Genomic DNA, 19,028 nt, shown 5'->3' with positions numbered 1-19,028 from the left:
AGAACAAACAGGACTCCCCGTCTCCACCTTCCCCCGCACCATCTCATTTCCCTGCTGTCATAGATTCTACATGGTACTTAGCAATTTCTCTTTTTACAGTTACAAATGGAAGAAACTGGTGCCTGATGCAAGATCTAGGAGAATCTAACATGAAACATGGTGTGAAACTGTTATATCACACTTTCATTATTGCCTGAATATGTTCATCAGAGTTATATTCATTCTGTCTTCTTACTCCAATAATTCTTTGCATTTTATCAATTCAAAGCTTAAGGTAATACACTGCATCCTTTGTCCTTTTAAGGGAACTGGGCGGAATCTACGGAAGCCAAACCCCTTTGCACCAGACAGACTGTATCCCTCAGTCAGTTCCTGAGATTTCAGCTCTTTTGCATATTCCCTACCCCCTCCATATGCTATTGGGTTCTTTAACTCCTCCCAGCAGCCATCTGACCAATGCTGCATGTAAGCCACCCCCCTAATCTCCTCCTTTCCCTTCTCCTCTTCCTTACTGTCCCCTTCTTCTCCCAGACAGACCCTGCCCTTTCCTTTCTGTCGCCCGGTCTGTGGATTTTGTTGTAGAGGATTGGGACACTGACAATGGGAAGCTTTCTCTACGGCCTGCAATGCTGACACTCCACTCCCTCCTGCTGGGTATTCATGTGAGTACAATCTGGCTATTCACTTCTTTTTATGATATCGTATTTCTGCTTTCTCATGTGCCATCATCTGGAGTCCTGAATAATACAATGACTGGGATGAGAGCGGATGAATAATTGATTGCTCCATCCCATCCAGCATCTGTGCATTGGCATATTACTGATATTGGCCTCTCTGTTGTGATATATTCTATGTTTTTATTCATCTGTCATTAAACACAAAGTTAAAGCATTTTATTCCAGCCTCGTTTTAGAGCAACTGTTGCTCTAAAACACTCTACTGCTCTGATTCTTTATTGCTTCCTCAACCAGCCCACACACTTCTCCATTTTAGCTCCTAGGCAGCCCTGGCTGCCGGCTGTAGCAGGTGGGCATCTCTGCTGCAGTCTGAGGGCTGGGCTCTGTAATCAGGCATACATGCCCTTTTGTTTAGAGGATTAGTGATGGCTTCTGATTTGAATATTTATGGGTTATATTGCTGGGAAGCTGTGTGAGCCACATGTGAATCAGCGTATTGGTATTGTTTGATTATGTCATTCTGTGAGTCCTTGTGAGGCATTGTACTGCAGCAACAACCAATGCATCATTTCACACCTCTGGCCTACACTGAGGGCAGATGGTTCAGTGGTTCCTTATTGATTGGTCTTTTGTTCTGGAATCTGGTTCATCTTGGTGTAAAGCTATACCTCCAAAGTCCTGTTCTTGTTTAGAGCAGCTGATGGAAATGTTTGGCTGGCTTTACTCTGTTGGCTGCCTGCACTGGGTCACAGGGAGGTTGCAGACGGTCCTGCATGCTGTGCCTGAGGGCAGATACTTAGAGGGTTTACATGTCTGTCTCAGGACTTCAGGTTCCATTCAGTTTATAAACATGGGCTTGAAGTCTCAGATTATGTCCAGTATTGTCAGCATCTTTTTTAAATCCGGAACAATGATGAAGTGCAAACTGAACATAATTCAGATTGTATTTTAGAAATGACCATATACAGCCTTATACAGTAGTAATGTACTTGTAACGGACCCTACATGTTGTCAAAATAAGTTAATCTGCAGGTTCCATCACACTCATGTAAATGAGGTCTATGATAGTAACTTTTATTTGTTTATGTTCTTAACCTGTGCACTGAAATCAAGTGGTGCAAAATATGATTAAATTCAATATTAACAATTTCAAAAATGTTGTCTGTTGGCAGTATATATGTTTAGGTCCTTATATCATCTCTGAACCTAAAGCATATTTCTCATAGAGAAGACTGAACTTTCCTTTAGGTATAAACATGCTTTACACATAAAAGTAAATTTGGTCATTTCCTAACTAATTCCGTTTTAAGTCACATCCTCAAGATTGACCATTACTTATTTTCTGCCAAGGAACTGCAACAGCATGCATATTGACTTCAGTGGATTGTATTTTGCTCATTATACTATATGTGCTGTAGGTCTACACTGAGGATTGATCAAAGCCAATCATTAGACTGTGTAATTTCCCCTGTTAAAATGGATTAAGATGGATTTTCCTGAATCCATTGTTTAGGCTTTGTTCTTAAAAGTCAGCACTTTTACTGGTGGTGTGGTGGTGGGGGTAATTTTATTGTTCATTTTAGGAAAAACAATTTCACCGTCATTGTACAAATATGTACAGTTATGAAAGTTTTTCATCTTTAAAACTTTAGCAAGGGAACGTTAACACCATCCTTATTTTTAGTAAACTAGTAGGTTGTTAAACATCATTGTGTATTTGGCAGTATATATATAATACAAAACACGAACTGAAAATTACTCACAATTTTAAAGGTTAACTTTTACCTGGTCAAACATGTTTAAGTAAACCCAACGCAACACAAATACCTGTTATTAAGATGTTCCAATTTCAACATGCATTTTTGTATATTCTTTGTCATTGGGATAAAGCTGCTAAGTGGAGACCATTCAGCACTTTCATCAAACTAAATATTTATGTTGCCCAACAAACTGTAATGCCAGAATCACATCCAGTTCATTATACAATCTGAAAATTCATAAGTCATGTTGTAAAGTTATTTTATCATGTTTACAAGTTGCAACACCACTAATTCTTCAAAATGACCACTGGTAAAAGAATCATGAAGCAAAATATTGCCTGTGTATTTGCACAGGACAACATGTCATCAGGACATCATGCGTCCATCTGAGTCACCTTATGAGACACCACAGTCACTGTGGTTCTTACTGCAGGTGGAAAGGGGTCGCAGGCAGGGGGCCGTGCCTGTGCACCGATCGACCTTTAATAAAATCTGCAGTGCATGTTGTGCCTGCATCCACACAGCCTACATGCCGCATTGTCTTCTGCCAGCCTTTGTGATAGTGGGCTCACTGGGAGAGACAAAAATGTCTCCTGACTCTTTCTGTGCCAGTGTTGATTAAAAATTCTGCTGACTACGGCGCTTGACATGATGTGGTCACTTTCTCTTGTCTTCTTTCATTAGTTGTCAGATCTTATGTCAGCAGACAAAGGCATATGAAAGACAACTACAGTGTTAGTCTTTTGATGTACAGTGCCTAATTGGGTCCATTTCTATATACTTAATGTTACAGATGTGCAGACTTGGTCAGCAAATTTTGGTCAGGGAATTAATTCTTTATCCAAATGTATTTTGATGCACTCAGACAGGCATGAAATATAAATACTGCACAAAGACTGAGCCCAACTGTGGATAATATCAACTCCATGAAAACAGTGTAACAGAAAAACAGCCATGGTTGAAATGGCTGTGTTTTATGTTGAGTCTGTTGTTCTCGAAGGCCTGATACATTCTGTCCACAGAAATTATTTTTTTCTTTCATTATGTGAAACCCAACGTCCACTGCTATGACCGGTCTGACAGAGACTGATGCATTGAGACAGATTCCTTCATCTGATGCAGTGAAGTGTAAGGGGAGCTTGTTAGTTTGAGGAGCAGAGGTTTCTGTGTAGTGTGAATAATGATTGATGAGTCATCATAGAGCTAGGCACCCTCACTGGCCCCACAACAGCCCCTTAACACTCCCCAAAAGACAGAAATGTGCTTTCAGAAATCTGATTCTCTGGATGTCTCTCTTTCTCAGATTAACATCAGCCTTGCTGTTCTAAACAGTACAAGGGTTCTTCGTATTGTTATTGCTTGTAGCCTACAAATGGGACAGCGCAATCGGTCAAACTTGACCTATGTCTGAATTCTTCTTTCTTTCTCTCTCAGACAAACACAGGTACAATCCACACACATCCTTATATTTAAAAGAAATCAGTACTGGTGAGTGTTTTCAAAATTAGATTCAGGATGGTTCTGGTAGGGCTGTGTAGGCAGGAACAATTACTGCATGATGACACATGCACAAGGACACAACAGATGTGGATGGAAACATAAACTACAGTCTATATTTAAACACAATCTTGACAGCAGATCATCGAGGGCCAACACTTCCTACTTCAGGTCACTGAGACTTTCGCCCATGTTTACCGGTCCAGCACACAGCTGAGTGCTGAAATAAACGCTCGGAAAACTCTTTAGTCTGAGTCTCTTAGCCTTAAGTCCTCCCAGCTGTGACACATACAGAAGATATCACTGCAGAGTGACATAATTACAGAGCAACTCTTCCAAATAATGGAATATGTAATCAAACACAGGTATAGAAAATAGTAAACTGATCATACTGAAACACAGCCTTAAAATGCTGGATGAAGTTTGAAGAAAAGGGCTCGTCTCTTACTCAAACAATGGAATAGGAAACTACTTTTTATGGCCCTTGAAGTGCAAACATCCTGGAATCCTGAGTAGTTTCATTTCTTAACATTCAGTGGAATCATAGTACAACTATTGCAGTAGACATGTAATGGACTAATGGACGTACTGTTGTACTTAGACACATTTACTGCTTTGCACATCAGTTTGATTTTGCAGATATTTGCAGTATCATGTTATGCACAGAGAGCAGAACATATCCTTTTATTGTATTAAGCTCAAATATAGAACCAAGTACATCATTTTATCTTATCAGATCTTTGTCACTGAGACTTCTGTCACCACATCAGTTCAATGGAATACATTTAATTCAATTTGGTGTGTTGAAACCATAGAAAAATTACTAAATATAGGTATTTTTTCCTACCCTTTTGGAGTGGCCTGACTTACCAGAGTGGGTACAGAATCTTATGTAATAGGTGTAATAAATAATTAAAAAACAGTGGGTTAGAGAAGTAGATCGTCTATTCAGTCTGACTTTTTGGGTGATTCTAAGTGGGATGTTTTCGCATCCACAAAAGATAACATCACTCATTCAACCCATTATTCACAAGGCAAAAACATGTCTTTCTTTTATTCATTACACTGAAAGTAGTTAAATGCACTGCACTAGTGGCCATGAGTCATTACTTTTTATATTATAGAGGACAGGAAAGCCTTAGAGTGATAACTTGCAGAAAGCATGATAGCTCTCTAATCCAAGTACACAACTCACAACTACATAAAACAAACAGCTCTTTATGGGAGGAGTAAGGAGCAGGGCATGGTCACCCGCTCTCATGTAGCAGACGAAATCCAAGCTGATTAAGCAGAGAGCAATGTTTTCTCTGAATGTCTGCCCATTGTTAAAATCCAATTAAACAACTGATATTAGATGTCCCTGTCTGCAGAAGTGTTTACAAAACAAACAACTCATCTAAAGTTTGGGAATACCTCCTTATAGTCTGGTCTACAAGCAAAGCCTACCACAGCTTCACTGGTGGTAATAGCATGTTGTGAGTCAGGCCAGGTTTTTTGTGAATGTATGTGAAGAGTTTGCTTTAATTCAGATTTGAATTGACTGGGTGTGATGGTGTCATCAGAGTCTGGGAGACACAGTAATCCAGATGGCAGACAGGACCTAACCCTGCACGAGGACATTAAGCCACTTAACTGTAATGCACGGTGAGAGTGGCAAGAGTTGCTTTGCAGTGAAACAGCTGAATTAAAAAACAACATTCATATTTCTGCAGACGTCATGATCCAGTGTGACAGATACAGTACAGAGAAACCACAGTTGGATACTGACCTGAGAAACTGACCTCATCTGTATGAAGTGCTGATCATGGAGTTCTCGTGACAGACCTTTGAAGAGGATCTAGTCACATGCTGCCTCAAACATTACAGTATACTACCGATTTAGGTCTCTTGCCTGTACTCTACTGTCACTATTACTGAATGTCTAATGTTTCAAAGCTATTTTGTTATATCTCACCTGATAGATTTCATTGTTATTTTTAGGTTTATCAGTCTTAGGAATATAACATATATGATGTAGCCTATATTTAGGCTCTTGTAAAGTTCTATATTTAAACAATCCTTTGAAAGCAAATATTTATTTGATGTTATTCTGTCTTTTCTTTTAAATATTGGGTGCATTATTTTGCTCATATTATTCAGCTTTTCTCTAAGCACAAGCAAAACTACCAAGACCTGCTGTCAGGGAGAGACTGTTTTTAAAGAAAGATCCTCTTTCTGTGGTGAGGCAAGTGGGAGGAACTGAGCTGAGGAGGGCTGCTGAGAGAACGGACAGGCAGGGAGGAGGGGAAGGGAAGGGAAAGCGGGGGGAGACTGTTGCAACCCTAAAGGCAGCGACTAGCCAGCCGAGAGGGGAGGAGCCTGAGGGCTTTGGCTCCTCAAGCTTCCTCCTGATGTCACCGTTCAGCTGCTGCAATTCAGAGTCTGTGTGAAGGGAAGACAGTCCAGGGAGAGGAGGGTTTTTGAGGGGAGACAAGAGGAGGGGGAAGCAGAGCGGGTCGGGGAAGGGCTGGCTCTGTGGACAGTGAAAGCGCTCGGCAGAGCTCCTAAGTCAGTAGGCCTTGTAGTCACTTGGCAAGGAGCAACAATGGGGCCTGCGTGCCTGTGAAAATCCCCATCTGCAAGACGTCTGTGGCTGAGATCAGGCCTGCTGATGCTATGAGTGCATTTATGTGGTTTTGAAAAAGAGAAGAGAAAAAAGAGAGGACAATAGAAAGAAGAAAAATAGATGAAGGGAGGGGAAGAGATGTGGGGCGGTGAGCTGTGAGCAGATCTGGAATGCCATTGTTAGAGCTCGCTGCTCTGTGTTGCAGAGTGGGACAGCTGCCTCTGAGGCCTGCTTGCTCATGTGAGACAGGCAACCCAGTTCCCTGTGAATTTTCCCCCCATCTCCCTACAGGCAGACAGACAGGTGGTGCCTGAACTCAGCAAGCTGGGAGTCAAGGGAAGGAACTAGGAGGAATTTGGGGAGTGGCGTTTTAAAGCTTCCTCTTTCCTCTCCTTACTCTCAAAGAAAAGGGGCCTAGCTATATTTGTCAAGGCTGAGCCAACAGGCCTAGTTGGGAGCTTTAGCTTTTGGTGCTAGGTGATGATAGTAGCCAGCCTGATAGTAAGTATCCCTTGTCAGACTGAGAGATCAGTTGTGTCGATGCAACCTCAAAAGAGAAATTACAAACCCTGCATTTGGAACAGTGGATGAAAGGTGAGGCGAGGCCGAAGAACTGTACAGTCATAGGGCTGTGACGCATGAAGGGATGATGGGTGAGTTGACTTTGCCTACTAAGGAAAGGTTTGTGTGTATTTACTTAGCATTAATTAGCTCCAGATCATGACTTTTATTTCTACTTATAACTGGTCATTTAGATATCCTTTGTCATTGTGGTGTGTATATATGAAATAAATAAGGAGTTCTTAACATATGATCAGTTCTAAGAATTAGTAACTGCTAACATTCTGATCCACAAGACTGTTTTAGGGACAACGAGAGGATCTGTTCTCATGTTTGAATTTGGGTTTGTTTCTTTTCAGTTAAGTCATGTTGTTTCAAGTTGTTATGTTCTCTGGCCCACATTGGTTATATTAGCACCTCAACTTCCTGCATATCATGTATCTGTTGTCCGTCTTGACCTCTCAACATATATGAACGTAAACTAAGCAGAGTTCACCTTTTCAAATAAGCATGTGGCAGTGTTTCTATGACACAGTGTGCTGCAAAAGAAGTTAGCTTTCAGTAGCATTTGTGTTACCTATCAGCCGTATCTCACTCAGCCAAGTGGAAGTTTTCTTGTTTTTTTTTGGAATTATTATCACAATACATTTATAAGTCTTGGCCACATCATAAGAACATAATCAGTCAGGATGCTGTTTACTGGTTTACAAAGAATAAAAAGAGAAAACCCATGTCTAGGCCTGGTAGTTTCTCAAACAGCCATCATAACAACAACCACAGTCTACAGATATATACATTCCAGTTTTCAGGGACTGACATTTACTATTGAATATATTTGTTTTTTTGCTTCAATTAATAAATTGCCTTTGCAATTTCATTGAATCTGTGATTCAACTTTTTAGAGCTCTTCGTGCCACAGACAACACAAAGGCTTTGTAAGACATCAGTCCTTAAATTTTCCTATAAGTGGCTCCTGCTTCCATCTATCTGTTATGAAATCTGCGTGAAGGATGGAGAGCGTTCATTCAACATACATAATGCAGACTCAAGGTTATCAGAGGATGTTGCATTACAGACGTGGTTAGTGACAACAAGAACGGCATCTGAAATGAAGTGAGAACTACAAAGAGCTTGGGGCTAATGGCATGTTCGCTACAGTGTTCTTCACAGTGTTCTTCACAGTGTTCTTCACAATGTTACCAGTGCCAGAAATCTTCCTAACATTACATGAAATACAGATCAATGCTGTTTGCAAGCAGTGTGCCTGTTTTTTTGGTGTTCATGTAATCCTTTATGTGCTTATGTACAATATGACAGATGTACAACATGTCATTGGCACACTGAGATAATCTGTGCTTGACCCAGTGATACAATTTCATGTTACAGCAACAACTATCTGAACAGAGAGGCAGCAGGCATCCACTTATCATCTGAAATTCAACAAAAGTTAAACAACAAAACAGAGGACATTGTGTATGGTAAATATTACCAGGAATTACACAATATGCATTTAAGCCTTTTTGTTACCAGCATATTTATATATACACATATACTACACTTCTAACATCACTGTAAACACAGACATATTGGCTCCTAGACTGCATAGTTGTCTCGACTGAGAGTTCTGCCTTGCGGCGTTAATAATCACATGTATTCATTTTTCTTCCACTGCATTAGCTTATTAGGGTTTTCATTTATAAAGTTAAACAACCTCTGGTTATGCAGGTGTTTGTGAAAAAAGAAGCTCATCCTACTGACAGTTTAATAAGGGAGAGGGTGCACAAAATCCCAGCAGATATGGACTTTGGATGAGGTTTTGTTACGTTTGCAGCATTATGACTCATCCCTTCCTTTGCTCATGCTGAGGGTGAGCGAATACACCCTCTTCACCCAGTGTGAACATTTCCTCAAGACTTTCTTGACCTTTCTCCTGTTTTTTTCCCCACTGTGTATACAGGTTAAGTGGTCCCTGTGCCCCCTTTGAATGTCCGTCACTATGGCTAAGCGTGAGACCGGGAGCACCAGCCCTGTGGTCAGGCAGATAGACAAGCAGTTCCTGGTCTGCAGCATTTGTTTGGACCATTATCACAACCCCAAGGTCCTTCCCTGCCTGCACACCTTCTGTGAGAAGTAAGCTCTGAACTGATCAATCAAACTTTATTTGTTTAGCAGCTTTCATACAATCCAGTTCTCAGTAGGTGCTTTACAGGTGCCTGACTAATATGATAAGAATAATATGTCAGTAGGAAGATAAACAGCAAAACAATGGAATCTAATAAGAGCCATAAAATATTTTTAAGCAATATTCAAAGGGATGTTGAAAGTGCTTTCAAAACTATGTGCAATGGCCCAAAATCACACCACTTATGACAGCCATTCTTCCGCATGATGTAAGGCACCAACCACTCTGAGGTTGGCTACAATAAAAAGACAGCAGCATTTTTTATGGCATAGCATTATTGGCAACAAGCACAGTGATTTCCACAGCTCTGTTTCTCCCACATGGGACCTATAGTGCAGTTATTTAAATAATTTGATGCTCTCTGTTGTGCCCAGCCAAAAACTGTAATGACAAGAATGTTATTGTCTTTTGAGCAAGTCTGAAAGAAAAGTATTACACCATGCTGACCATGGAATTGGTGCTTCATTGCAGCTTAAGTCCTCTAATTAACTTCTTAAACATCTTGTCCCTCTGTAGATGTCTACAGAACTACATCCCTCCCCAGTCTTTGACGCTGTCCTGTCCAGTATGCAGACAGACCTCTATCTTACCAGAGAAGGGTGTGGCAGCCCTGCAGAACAACTTCTTTATCACAAACCTAATGGAAGTGTTACAGCGAGACCCAGAGTGCAGCCGACCTGAGGCCGGTAATGTTCTTGAGTCAGCCAGTGCAGCTACAGCCTGTCAACCCCTCTCTTGCCCCAACCATGAGGGCAAGGTAAGCTTTACAATATTACCAAGGTTTTTTATGTTTTATAGTAGGTCAGACCTGTCAGAGATCAACCACCACGTTCATGACAATGCTGTGCTCTGTCAAAAGATGTCATTACTTATTCTTTACATATGTTAAAATTTGTCAGCACATTTACACACAGAAATATAGTGTTCAATTGTCTTTTGCTCCACTGCACCACCTGCAGGTGATGGAGTTTTACTGCGAGTCATGTGAAACAGCCATGTGTCTGGAGTGTACAGAAGGAGAACACAGGGAACATGTGACAGTTCCTCTGAGGGATGTGCTGGAACAGCATAAGTCCGCGCTAAAAAATCAGCTGGACGCTGTGCGCAACAGGTATGATTTTCTGGGCTTTTATCAAAAATGAAGTATGTGATTGCACTTGAAGATGATGAAAGTATTAGAAATATGGATAAGTCTAATTTCAGAGTTTTAATCTGTGTTCATCTTCTTAACTTTCTTCTGGCAGACTACCTCAGCTGACGGCTGCCATTGAGCTTGTCAATGAGATCTCCAAGCAGCTTACAGAGAGGAAAAATGGGGCGGTGACTGAAATCAGTAATACCTTTGACGAGCTAGAGAAGGCCTTACACCAGCGCAAGACTGCTCTCATTACTGAGGTGGAAAACATCTGTAGCTCTAAGCAGAAGGTCTGAGGTCGTTTTGATTATTTTTCTTTGTAATGTTCCACATTTTAGTACAAGCACCACTGACTGTCTGCCTCTGTCTCTTTGGATATTCTTAGGTGCTTCAAGCCCAGCTAACCTCATTGCTTCAGGGCAAAGAGAACATTCAAAGCAGCTGTAACTTCACAGAGCAGGCCCTGAGCCATGGCAGCGCCACTGAGGTCCTGTTGGTCCAGAAGCAGATGGGTGAGAGGGTCAGTGCCCTGGCACGACACACATTTCCTGAGCATCCCCATGAAAATGGACACCTGGAATGCCAGGTGGAGACGGATGGACTGAGGCGCTCCATTCAGAATCTGGGAGTCCTGATCACAACAGGGACTGTAGGCCATACTAGTGTTGCTACCGGTGAAGGCCTGAGACATGCACTGGTTGGCCAGCACACTACTGTTACAGTCACTACTAAAGACAAGGATGGAGAACTAGTGAAGACGGGTAATGCTGTTCTGAGGGCAGAGATTATCTCTGCAGATGGAGGGTGCACTGAAGCTGAGGTGGTGGACAATAAGAACGGCACCTATGAGGTTGGATATACCATCCGCTCCGAGGGAGAATTCTCCTTCTCTTTGCTGTTATATGAACAGCCTGTGAGGGGGAGTCCGTACCGTTTGCGTGCTGTTAAGCCGTCAGATGTCCTGCAGTCACCAGACGACGTGAAGAGAAGAGTAAAGTCTCCGAGTGGAGGAGGAGGTCATGTTCGGCAGAAGGCTGTGCGCAGACCCTCCAGCATGTACAGCACCACTAAGAAAAAGGAAAACCCAATAGAAGATGAGCTGATCTACAGAGTGGGTGGGTGAAGATCTGCTGTTAATTATGGTTACTGCTGACTGAGCTTTAAGATGTTTTTCTCTAGAGCACACACTGAGTCATAACTCTGGATAATGTGAGGAGCTGATGTGCCTGTTCAAACTGTTAAAAAACCAAGTACATTTTTTTTTACACATGCACTGTGCTGAAGAAGTCTGATGTGTTGTTACGACAGGAACAAGAGGGCGGGACAAAGGAGAATTCACTAACCTACAAGGCATCTCCACCTCCAGTAATGGACGGATTGTGGTGGCAGACAGCAACAACCAATGTATACAGGTCAGTGTCATCTTGAGTTGAAATTAAATGTAACTAATTATTTACTTGTGTAGGTTTTTAAGGTTTTTTTTCTTGTTTTAGGTATTCTCAAATGATGGCCAGTTCAAGATGAGGTTTGGGGTCAGAGGTCGTTCACCAGGGCAGCTGCAGCGGCCCACAGGGGTCACAGTGGACGTGAATGGTGACATAATTGTAGCTGATTACGACAACAGATGGATTAGCATCTTCTCCTCGGATGGCAAGTTCAAGGTGAATGGTGTCCACCTGGAAAATCAAATGTTTTCATGTCAGAAATTCAAACTGTTACAGTAAATGACTAAAGTGTCCTTCTGCCTGTCACAGAACAAAATTGGTGCTGGAAGATTGATGGGACCCAAAGGTGTGGCTGTGGATAAAAATGGACATATCATCACGGTTGACAATAAAGCCTGCTGTGTCTTCATCTTCCAATCAAATGGGAAGCTGGTGACAAAGTTTGGAGCTAGAGGAACATCAGACAGACACTTTGCAGGTACTGTTAAATACTTGAAGTAGAAATTGCCTATGATCATTTCATTAATCTTCATCTTTTACAGGAGGACAAGATGCGCACCAAATGATGCTTCATGTCTCAGTGCATGTGGTTGGGCCAGATTTACGGATTTTATTTATGATTTTATTCCTTACAGGATGCTCATTTGTACAATTCTCAATAATGAAGTGATCAGCATGTGTCTATGCATGCTTTATTTTAGAGTCAAGCATGTATGCTGCTTGTTTAACTATAGGCATCCAGGCACAGGTAGTGATTCTTTATTATTGCATTGATAATCTAATCAAGCACACTGATGCATGAAGAAGATGTGAGAATTGTTTTCCTGTCTTTGCTTCCCAGTCAGACGATGGGAGAACAAAAACGCCTGTTAATAGAATTTTCTCGCATTACTACACTAGTCATTGATATGGCTTCAGTTGTTGCACAGACTGCAATGTTTCAGTTGAAAAATCACCCGTACTTTCAATTTAATTTCTCACTTGGACCTTTTCTTTTCTTTTAGAAAAAGGCAGTGCAAACATTGCACTGGAACAAAAGCTTAGTAAATCTGGCCCTGTTTTCAGTAAGTAATTAATCCACCGTGAATGTGAACTACAAAAATAAAATGTATCTTCTTTTTACATGTTAATGCATCAGCTCTGTCATGTATCACGTCTTGTCCAACGTCAACTCAGTGTCTTTGTGTTCTGACCGTGTCTTGTAGTCCAAAAATAGTTGTGGAACTTCCTCTCATATGTTGTAAGGCAGTGGATGACTCATCTTTCCTCTCTTTCCCCCTCTCTTTCCCCTGCTGCTTCCAGGTCCTCACTTTGTGGCTGTAAATAACAAAAATGAAATTGTGGTGACAGACTTTCATAACCATTCAGTCAAGGTATGGTGTGTAGCAAGTATGTGTTTGCTTTTCTTTATTGTAGCAAACCTGCAATAAAAGTGGTGGCTGTATTTGAATCATTTTAACTTCTCAAGTACCTCTTCCCCCTGTTTTTTTGCTCTGCAGTACCTACCTTCAGTAATCTAAATTAAATGTTGGTGATACTTATATATGTTCATGGTTACCATTCTTCTTCCCATTCTTAGTCTTGTACAATGACGTGGCTAGTCTAGTCCGGGGTGGGGGTGGGGGGCAGCAAGCAATATAAAATCACTCAGTTTCATGAAAACAAATAGAATTGTAAGAAAATAAGTAATTTTAATAGATATAAGGTAACCAGCTTTTGCTTTTGAATGACCTGAATGATTTGTTCTTATTTTCCTTATATTTGTATTATGTGTGACAGCAGAGTGTCATTTTCCATTCTCTTTCCTGTTTAATCTCCCTTGCAGGTGTACAACGCAGATGGTGAGTTTCTCTTTAAATTTGGCTCCCATGGAGAGGGAAATGGCCAGTTCAATGCTCCAACAGGCGTAGCTGTCGATGCCAATGGAAATATCATTGTTGCTGATTGGGGTAACAGTCGGATCCAGGTTAGCGGTTAGCTTAAGAAAACTACATCTCATGGAATGCAGAGAGCAATTTTGTAAGTATATTACTTACCTTTTCCCTTGTTGTGTTACCAACCAGGTCTTTGACAGCTCAGGGTCCTTCCTGTCCTACATCAATACATCAGCAGACCCCCTTTATGGCCCTCAGGGCTTGGCCCTCACATCTGATGGTCATGTGGCAGTGGCGGACTCTGGGAACCACTGCTTCAAGGTCTACCGCTACCTGCAGTAGAGACCTGAGACAGCCATCTTCACCACTGCAAGCACTGACAACGACACAGCCAATGTATTCCACAGGGTGCAATGACCTTTCCAATACAGCCTTTTGATGTGCACATCAGCTGATCTCCTGGATATAATTAAGTGTCTGTTCCTGAGTTTATCCTCCTTAAGATGTGTATTGAAGGTTGCTTTTAAAGTTGGATAATGTAGCATCCTTGGGACAAGTAATGGACATGATGATATTGACTGGTTTTAGAGAATGTGCAAAAAACATTTTTGTGTGTTGTACACTGTTGACGATGGTATTATTAAACCACACTTTCTGTGAGACCGGACAGGGTAGGATATAGATTGAAGTATTTAATGAGCCATAACTTGTCCAAATGCATGAAGTTTATTTTATCTTAATGCCTAGGCAACCACACAGTGTACCCATCCGTTGCTTTCTCATGAACTAGTTAATGCTTACAGTGAAATGAACAGCACTACGCTTCTCCAGCAATGAAATGTAAAACTTCTCATTTACTTACATCTCACATAAAAATGTCACCACCATCTGTGCATTGATTTGCTGTATGTAATGTATATACATAAATGTATATTGTGTATATTAGATCACTCCGTATGTGCTATGATTTTGAAACACACAGCCTTTTGGCTATTCAAAGAGCAGCAGTCAATGATTCCAGGATTTTAAACGTGTGTATGGCAGCTGTTAAAGGTGTTCTTTTTAAATTTACTCAGCACATGCTTAAAAGAAGAGTGTCATATTTATTGCTAATGTAAGCAGCACAATTATCATTTTTGTTAATATCGGTTGTTTTAAAGGGAAAAAAACAAAAACAAAAAAAAGCTAATTTATTTTATTTTATACACTAGCTCGGCATTTACAGATTATTTTTCTAAATTGATGTGCTTTTTTTCCTTTAGAGCTTCACATTTTACCATCAAGGGAAATTTCACTTTAAAGCAGAATTCAGAATCCCCCCACAAATGGAAAATTTGAATTAATGTATGTGCACATGAGCAGCTCTTTTTCAAAGCTACAAATATATATTTGTCTTCATTTGGGATGTCATCAAAAATAGGATGTTTATTTGTTTCTCTGTTAAGAATTAATGGGTAAAGATATGAACTGATTGAGCTGTCATTTTGCCTTTAACAATTTAAAAAGCTTTATTCATTGAAGTGCTATCAGTTACAAAACAGAACATAACTCAGGAAATCCATCCAAATTAGATCACCATGTCAATTGAACAACATTTTAAATATATATGGGCCTATTTCATTCTTTTTGATAGTCAGCTTTCATGGGAGATGTTGGGAGCTTTGTGAAAAAACTGTTAATTTGTACAAATGTAGTCTGGATCCAGGACCACAAAAAATGATCGGAAAGGAATATGAATTCTGTTTTACAGTGTTTTTGGTTTGACTTTCACATAGGAAACATTTTTTTAATTATTAGACATTTGCCAGCAAACTCACGCTTTAGAATACACTCGCCTATGATACTGTTGTAACCTATCTAACAAAACACTGTTAGATCTGAGTTTCTGCCTGTACTACATCAAGCCATGACTCCAAAGGAAAAACCTTTACCAGTAGAGTTGTTGCTGCTGTTGCTCCCCCTAGTGTTCATTCTGTGTAATGTCATGAAACCCTGGTGCCACAGCAGAAGAGACAGTCGCAGGAATAAGGCAACTTCCTGGTCTGACTTAATTACACACAGCACTGTGCTAAACACCCATCACCAACATCCCACCCTCCCCAGTGTATTGATTTTCCAAGCTACAGGATATGACCTGATTTCACCAGTTAAGTCAACCAGGAAGCTGCTGTTTTCATGCACCTGATCTGTTGTTTGACTTGGTGCCAAACGGGGGCCCAGACATCATTAAAGAGTCAAAGGCTGATCTTTTTCAGATGTGTCTGAAGCATTTTAACCTTATACGCTGTATCACACCAATACAAACAATTTGTTTTCTCTATCAATATGCACTGGTAATAAAAGCACATGGTTTAATGAGTTGTTTATCTGACTACTCATTATGCTTGACTTGCACAAAGGGGCTCATGAAACGATGACTTAAGTAAATACAGTGGATCCACAAATTAGAGATATCATAATACTGACATAAATAATGTGAGATAATGGTTTTGGTTAATGGCAATGGTTTTGTGGCAGCTTATTGTCAAACAGAAGTCCTTTGTGTGTTGTATGTGTAAAATATAACTGATTGACTGATGCTCAAATGGATCAATATATATGTTTATAGATTTATGAATTTAAATGGTTGCATGAGATTTTGAGCATTTTCAGTCACAGTACAAAGAACAGGTATATTTCTTCATAGACATTCCCTGTGACTCTACCCAACAATAGCTTTAAGCTGAGACATATGTTAAATAAAAAAAAACCCACAATATTTATTGAAAAATTATTTATTTGCAGACCACGCTGTGCTTCTGGTCTATGTTACAAATACTTACAGCACATACAGTATGCATTTTTAACAGTAACCATTCCCAAAACATCCAAATGGTATATTTATAGGTAATACATATGTATATACATACATACATGTGCATAAAAAAGCTCATAATGCACTCAAAGCATTAAAGTTGAATGAAAGAACCACAGTACATTGATACAGTGTCAAACCTAGATAAGCAAGCAAATTGTGCACTGAAAAAAAAATCATACTTGGAGTAAACATTTCATGAAGGTATGATATCACAGGTTGCATAGAATTGTTCTCAATTTCAAAATAAAATGCAAATAAACTTGACATTTATACAGTAGTGACTATGAAGTTAGTGTCTGTCATACGTTATACAGTAGTATGAGGTAATCAGATTTTATGGCAATCCGGTGCCTGGATCTGGAAAACAACAACAACAACAACAACAACAACAACATCAACAACAACAACAACAAAAAAAACACTAATACATGGAAAGCTAGTATGATGTTCATCTTATGTGCACAATGTTCTAATGCAAACATGCCACATAATCTGTTTATGTGTCTTGTATATTGAATTTCCAATTACAAAAAAGTTACACAGTTTGAGAAAGATAAGTTCAAAGCAAATTAAAAGGGAGATATTATGATTTGTGTTGGCACTAAATAACAAGCATTGGAAAATAAATAAATAAATTTCAAACCAATGAATGAGGGAGCAGACAGCAGTTTTGACAGTGATGATGATTGATTTTTTTTAGGGTTAAACATTGCATTCCCTTTAAGTGAAATCTGGTAGGTAATTAGACAATATTTCAAGGTTAGAAAGGTTTAACAGCACAGTCAACACAGACCCTTCTTGTGAGAGGGATCTGGAGTCCTTGCTATCTCTACTAAGCTACAGTAGTGAACACTTCAAAATTTAGCATACCTGTTGTTCCAGGATTGAAAATAGTTCCTGTTTGAAATAGTAGACCTGGAAAAGCTACTATAGTACACTGTACATTGCAGACCAGCTGTCTTGGAAATTAATTCAATACTACAGACTAACAGTTTCACTTCTCTTATTTGATTGAGTGCCATGTGTCAATTATATTGTCTTAAAACCATACAGTGTTTTGACAACTAAATATTAGGGGGGGCGGGGGCAACAATTGGCTATTGATAAAATATTGTTTTTCATGGGATATACTGTAAAACATTAACTGGTGGAAATACAGTAGATTAGATGCATTTGTCCCAGTTCCATTCAAATCAGCATTTAGACTTTTTACAATTTCAAACAGTCTTAAAATACAAAAATAAATGCATGCAAAAACATGAGCACAAGAACACAATGTGATTTTCTTTTTTCACTTGAGTGGATGTCTTACTGATCACGCAGGACAAAATGTAATATATATCATAAAACGTCAAAATTCTGAATTCTTAGGCACTCAATGAATCTAAGGACAAATCATTCTCTATAAGACAGACATGTTTACCCAGTGTACGCAAACTATGGACAGTGTCTTGATGCAGCAAATCAACGATATAAAGCCTGTTGTTAACAACTACTACAGTATGCAAAATAACCAGCTTCTCTTGACCTACTCAGTAAAACACCAAATGCCAAAGATAAGAGGCATGTTCTGTAGCACCTTTGGAAACGTAACAACATCTTTTTTTTTGGATCAAGTGGCATCAAAAGCAAATCAATAAGTGAGTGCTGACAACTTGACTAGTGCCTTAAAACAGCTGCTAACAAAGTCCAAGTTAGTGTCCGGTCCACTCCCTGGCCGCGGAAGTGATTCAGTATTTCAAGTAGATTTCTGAATAGAATCAAAGCTCTTGTAGTTTGTGTTGCTCCGCACACAATCTTCATTTTTATCTAAATGTGAGGCACTTGCAAAACAAAAGTATTAACTAAAACTCTCAATCATCAGTCTGTTAGACCTCCGAGCTGTCACTGAGGGCTTGTGTCATCATGGGCTCTGCGCTGCTGGAGCTCTTGGGTACATCTTTCTTCTCTTGCTTGGACCGGACCAGTAACATCACCACGATGATGATGAGCACCGTGAGGAGCAAGCCAACTAAGATACCAATGATCAACACTAGTCTGTCATCACTGTTGTCTTTCTGGTTGAGCTCACGGGGGATGATCCCTTTGGTGAAGATCTCCCTCTCTGGGCTCGTCCTTTGCTGGCTGCTACGATCCAGCGCAATGTGGAGTATGTTGGTACCGCGGTTGTTACTCTGACCGATCTCCTCTATTATGTCTGGCACGTCATTGGCTGATCTTCTGGTGCGATGTTGACCATTTGGAAGCAGATTTGTGTGCTGGCTCATCACATGGTACTCCAAACTTCTCTTCCCGATGCCACGGTTAGCATTGACTCGAGAACGGACAGTGTAGATGGTGTGAATGTACCACTCTCTCCCTGCAGATACCTGGAGTGAGAAACAGTTATTGTTTTAAGAATTTATTTATGGCACATCTTTCAGCAGAACATCAGT

General features: G+C 40.2%; 2 protein-coding genes across 3 annotated transcripts in view; one reads left to right on the top strand and one right to left on the bottom strand.

The window, feature by feature from the left end:
- Positions 1–527: 527 nt before the first annotated feature.
- Positions 528–15,676, top strand: LOC131969558 (tripartite motif-containing protein 3-like). Of its 2 annotated transcripts, none has more exons than XM_059330609.1 (13): positions 528–662; positions 9,058–9,230; positions 9,799–10,039; positions 10,242–10,393; positions 10,527–10,707; positions 10,803–11,532; positions 11,726–11,829; positions 11,911–12,078; positions 12,172–12,340; positions 12,867–12,926; positions 13,165–13,235; positions 13,688–13,828; positions 13,926–15,676. In XM_059330609.1, the coding sequence occupies exons 2-13, from the start codon at positions 9,085–9,087 to the stop codon at positions 14,076–14,078; spliced, it is 2,316 nt and encodes a 771-aa protein (XP_059186592.1). In that variant the 5' UTR covers positions 528–662; positions 9,058–9,084; the 3' UTR covers positions 14,079–15,676. The 2 variants fall into 2 exon arrangements, with proteins under 2 accessions (XP_059186592.1, XP_059186593.1); XM_059330610.1 differs by lacking the exon at positions 528–662 and adding an exon at positions 6,440–7,192.
- Positions 15,677–15,929: 253 nt separating this feature from the next.
- Positions 15,930–19,028, bottom strand: part of frem2b (FRAS1 related extracellular matrix 2b) — a 53,245-nt gene continuing 50,146 nt past the window's right edge. The window contains exon 24 of the mRNA XM_059330611.1: positions 15,930–18,962. Within this exon, the coding sequence (XP_059186594.1) occupies positions 18,462–18,962 (501 nt within the window). The 3' untranslated portion in view covers positions 15,930–18,461. The remainder of the gene's footprint in view (positions 18,963–19,028) is intronic.

The sequence above is a fragment of the Centropristis striata genome, chromosome 4 (genome assembly GCF_030273125.1).
Source record: "Centropristis striata isolate RG_2023a ecotype Rhode Island chromosome 4, C.striata_1.0, whole genome shotgun sequence".
In the NCBI taxonomy this organism is placed as follows: Eukaryota; Metazoa; Chordata; class Actinopteri; order Perciformes; family Serranidae; genus Centropristis; species Centropristis striata.
The sequence above is the reverse complement of the archived record's forward strand: the minus strand, read 5'-3'. Positions and strand labels throughout refer to the sequence as shown.